At 43.1% G+C, this 4,514-nt stretch overlaps 1 protein-coding gene across 1 annotated transcript; it reads right to left on the reverse strand.

The window, feature by feature from the left end:
- Positions 1–703: 703 nt before the first annotated feature.
- On the reverse strand, positions 704–1,635 carry LOC131248357 (21 kDa protein-like). Its single transcript, XM_058248618.1, has one exon. It carries the CDS (start codon positions 1,574–1,576, stop codon positions 920–922), a length of 657 nt encoding a protein of 218 aa, XP_058104601.1. The 5' UTR covers positions 1,577–1,635; the 3' UTR covers positions 704–919.
- Positions 1,636–4,514: the final 2,879 nt, after the last annotated feature.

A 4,514-nucleotide genomic window follows, 5' to 3' on the forward strand; every position in this document is an offset into this window, starting at 1 on the left:
AAAAATATAAGCTTGATCCAAAGCTTCTGCTGCCCTCAAGAAATTTTCAACGGTGGAAGATTAATTCAACTGTTTCTGTGGTGTAGTCCATTTGAACATTGTATATGCTTCATTTTTGGGATCAAGCCCTCAAATTATCTTGTAAAATGGATGGACGGAGCTGCCGATAAAATACATGATTATGATGGACCTCAAAGATTTTAATCAGTACGCTCCCATTCCCCAAAAGTTAAAAATTAAAAAATAGCCATCTTCCTTCAGAGAAGCAAATTCCAGCCCTTGAAAGTGTCAAAAACCTCCTTAAGAATTTTCTGAAGTATAAGATACGAAACCTCTCAAAAGAGTTGCTTGTTTGTTAATGTGACTTTTGCTTAGAACCATAGCAATCAGGCCCACCCAATATCACAATCTAAGGATGGAAGAGATTGCAGTTTTCGTTCCACATTTATTACTTTTCTCAACAGTGGTGACTCATCCACAGTACCTGGCATGCAATGCAATCCAATCCAGACCATTCAAATTGTGGGACCATTGTCTTACATTTTCAAATTGAACTATCCTAACCGTACATTTGATGGGCATAAATCGACCAAAAAAATAAAACAAATCGACTGCACTCCAAAATCATCAAATGGTTAAGATCATCTAACCAGTGATGTTTTTGATCCATGCTCATTTCCAATGGGTCCCACAATTTATATAGTGGATGAATCAAAACCTTTCATAAATTGGTAGGAAAGCAGACCCTGCTCAAATCTAACCGTCTATTAAACCAAACACAAGACAGATATTTTTGGGACTATAACTCAAACTCTCCATTAAACACCATCTATTCATCATTAGCAACGAAATACGGTAGAGCAACAGCTGCCATACGCCAGGCTGTACCCGATTATAATACAGACCCGAATTTTGAAATCTACGGATTCCTGACCGTACCGAACTGCCGATCGCTATCAACGAACCGGGTACCGGACCGTCTATCGCTATCGGCGAACCGGTTGACGAGAGCTAGGGCGTTGCTTGTAACCTGCGCCACGTGGACAACCCTCCCCTTAACAGCAGCCTTCAGATTCCCGTCCTTCGCGGGACCGGCCAACCCATCCACGCACGTGTTCTCGTCCGTGAGCGCGGCGCTCACCCACGTCTGGACGTTGCTCACGTGCCACTGGAAGCTCCCGGACCCGGACCGGCCTACCCGACCCAGCTCCCGGATCGACTGGCTGATCCGGTCAACGCTGTCGCCCATGTTCTCCACGCAGTCCTTCATTGCGGCGAGGTCACGTGGCTGCATGCCATTGGAGCGTGACAGCTTGGACACGAAAGCGGAGGCGGATCGAGCACGTGCGAGGCTGACGGAGAGAGCGGCTTGGGCTAGCTGGCGCGGGCTCTGCTGGATGGAGTTGGCGTAGACGGAGAGGGACTGAACGCAGAGCGCAGGATAGAGGGTGGTGCCGCAGGAGGCTTTGATGAAATTGGTGGAGCTGGTTCGGACTGGGGATGAGGCGGCCAAGCTGGTCGAGCCAGCGAGGAGGAGGAGAGAGAGGAGAAATGAGAGAGTGGAGGTTGATTCCATTGCGTTTGGGAAACGGGATTTGGAGAGAGGGAAAGATGGTGCGTGTTTTTATAGACGAATGAGTCAAATGATATATCATGTTTTTACACACGTACGACTTCCCAATGTATAAGATGATGTTTACTTCTCCAAAACGCTAAAGGTATAGTTGTAAATTAATATGTATGCTTTCCGACCAAAGACCTAGGATCCTATGCCTGAAAATCCGGCTTGTGATTGGTCCAAGTCACCACTAACTTGTTGCTGCATGAAATACTAGTCCAGATCCTCTGTTTGCCACATGTAAAAAATTTCAGTTTGTTTCAATGTAATTGGTCACATTACCATATCATCACATACTGTATTTAATACAGTAGCGTAGACAATATCAATAATGATATAGACCAATCATACCATAGAAAATTAGGTAATTTTTGTTTATGGTAAGTAGAAGATCCAAATTCATTAAGTATAGTGTATGATAATGGGATCCAATTAGATTGCAATATGCAGAATTTTTCTAGGATTCATTTCCAACATGCCTATGATTGACGATCTCTTGAAGGTTTTAACTCTCCATTTGGAAAGCTTGCTGCATGAGTGATCATATTGATGGGCTACGATGGTGGGATCACAATTTGGATGGTTTAGATCAATACACAGATGTGGCCAGCCTGGTTTGATGGTTTAGACCAATCCACGCTTGTAGTCAGCCATAGTTAGGGGTGGCAATGGTTAAGCTAGGTTTGGGCTAAGGTTGGCCTCACCACCACATTTGATAGTATGGATTTGAGTGTATTTGAGTACATTTAGAATTCATAACTTGTTTGGCTGCATAGATTCAGAGGTAGTTGGAATAATACAGTTTTGGTGACGCAGCTTTGGTGTGAAATCTCTCCATTTTGTTATGATTAGGAGTAAAATAATTTTTTCTAGCTTCTTTCTAAAGTAAGAGAGTCGTACATGTAACAAAGGTGTCATTATGCTACTAACCTGTTGTATATGTGGCATGTTGATGATACTTCAAAACAATAAATTTATGAGTTGCATTACCAAAATTACATCAATAAAAGAATTAGAGCAGTCTAAACATTAGTCATGTAAATCAATGGTTAAAAAGCATTGGCGAGAGCCTAGAGCTCTTCTTTATATGCTTAGTCTCTTATCTTTTAGGATCAACCTTCTGATCAATTAGTAACTTTGACTTGGTATACTTCTATTTTGAGATGAAGCCAATTAACTATTACATGTGTGATCGTGTGTTTTCATTTTTGGACGGCTTTTTTCTCTTAATGCGTTGCTTAGGAGTCTACAATTAATGTATATGACCAATTAAATCCGGCCATGTGTGACTAGATATCATTGTTGTCGCATGATGCTAGGTTACAAATACTTTCTGCGCTAGTGTATACATAATGCTCTTTGCCGCGTGTCGGATAATCGCCTCTAGAATTTTGTTCCTACATATATCTTTGAGGCCTTCGTATAAGTGTGCCAGCACATGGCGGATCCTACTAATTGAATTTAGTTGTGACAAGTCAGTGTAAACACAACCATCCATCTTCTTATAAATACTATCACAAACAATCCATTATCCCACGATCACACTTCATTGACGTCTGATTATCAATTCATGAATCTCAATATATTTTATTGAAAACTAAATTCCTATAAGCATATGATCAAAATCATCCATTCAAATTTAAGTTTTTTAAGATAGCCCTAATGGCATAGAACCCAAAATTTGGGCCACAATTAGAGCTCAGTATTGAGTCAAGTTAGACCGAGTTAGGGCTGACCCGAATGGATCCGATTTGGAAATAGGCTGACCCAAACTCGACTCGATTCGATACCAAGTCGAGCATGCTTGAACTGATTTGAATCCAAGTCTGACCTGGACTAATCCGGACCAAGTCCCACCCAGTAAAAAGTACCAAGTCGGTTCGAGTTGGCACCGATTCAAATAGAGAGAGAGAGAGAGAGAGAGAGAGAGAGAGAGAGAGAGGAGGAGGAGGAGGAGGAGGAGGGTGGTGATGGTTGTGGGTGGCTGTTGGGCATGGAAGAGGAGAGAGAGAGAGAGAGAGAGAGAGAGAGAGAGAGAGAGGAGGAGGAGGAGGAGGAGGAGGGTGGTGATGGTTGTGGGTGGCTGTTGGGCATGGAAGAGGAGAGAGAGAGAGAGAGAGAGAGAGAGAGAGGAGGAGGAGGAGGGTGGTGATGGTGGTGGGTGGTTGCCGAGTTTAGAAGATGAGGAAAAGGAGGGAAGAAGAAAGAGTTTGGGATCGAATCAGGGTGAGGTGGGGTGCGGCGTATAGGGTTAGAGATATTTAAAAATTAGAATTATATATATATCTCTCTGAATCCAAGTCAAGTCGGTTTCAGATTGAGTTGAGTCTGATCGAATCGAGTTTCGGGTCAAATTACTGGGTAACTCAAACTCAACTCGATTTGAATTCGGATTGGACGAAGCCTACTCGATTCGGATCAACTTACCCATTTAGTTCGGATCAAATCAGGTCCGAATGAATCAGACAATAAGAATTAGTCAAGTCATCCGGTGCCCAACTCTAGCCACAATGGAGCGATGGATGCTGGATGTCATGACTCGCCATAGAGGCGAGACAAACACCTACCACCAGTGATAGGTATTGTTGGCACGTGTTGCTTGACACGTGTGTGTGGGGTTAAAACGTACAGCTTCCTTCGATGGATTCCATGCACTCCCATTCTACTCAGAGAAATGGCTTATCCTGAGCAGTGATACAAATAGATTCTGAAAATCTTGCCATAATTTCAAAATCTTGGCATTTTATAATACGGAAGCTGAGTGCGCGCGTCCTGGCCCGCCTGACAAGGCAGGGGCTCTGTGGGGCCACCGTTTATCCACGCCGTCCATCTATTTTTTCAGATCATTTCAGTGTATGAATTTAAAATTTAAGCAGGTCCAATTCTTAAGTGGACC

This window comes from Magnolia sinica, chromosome 6, assembly GCF_029962835.1.
Source record: "Magnolia sinica isolate HGM2019 chromosome 6, MsV1, whole genome shotgun sequence".
Lineage (NCBI taxonomy): Eukaryota > Viridiplantae > Streptophyta > Magnoliopsida > Magnoliales > Magnoliaceae > Magnolia > Magnolia sinica.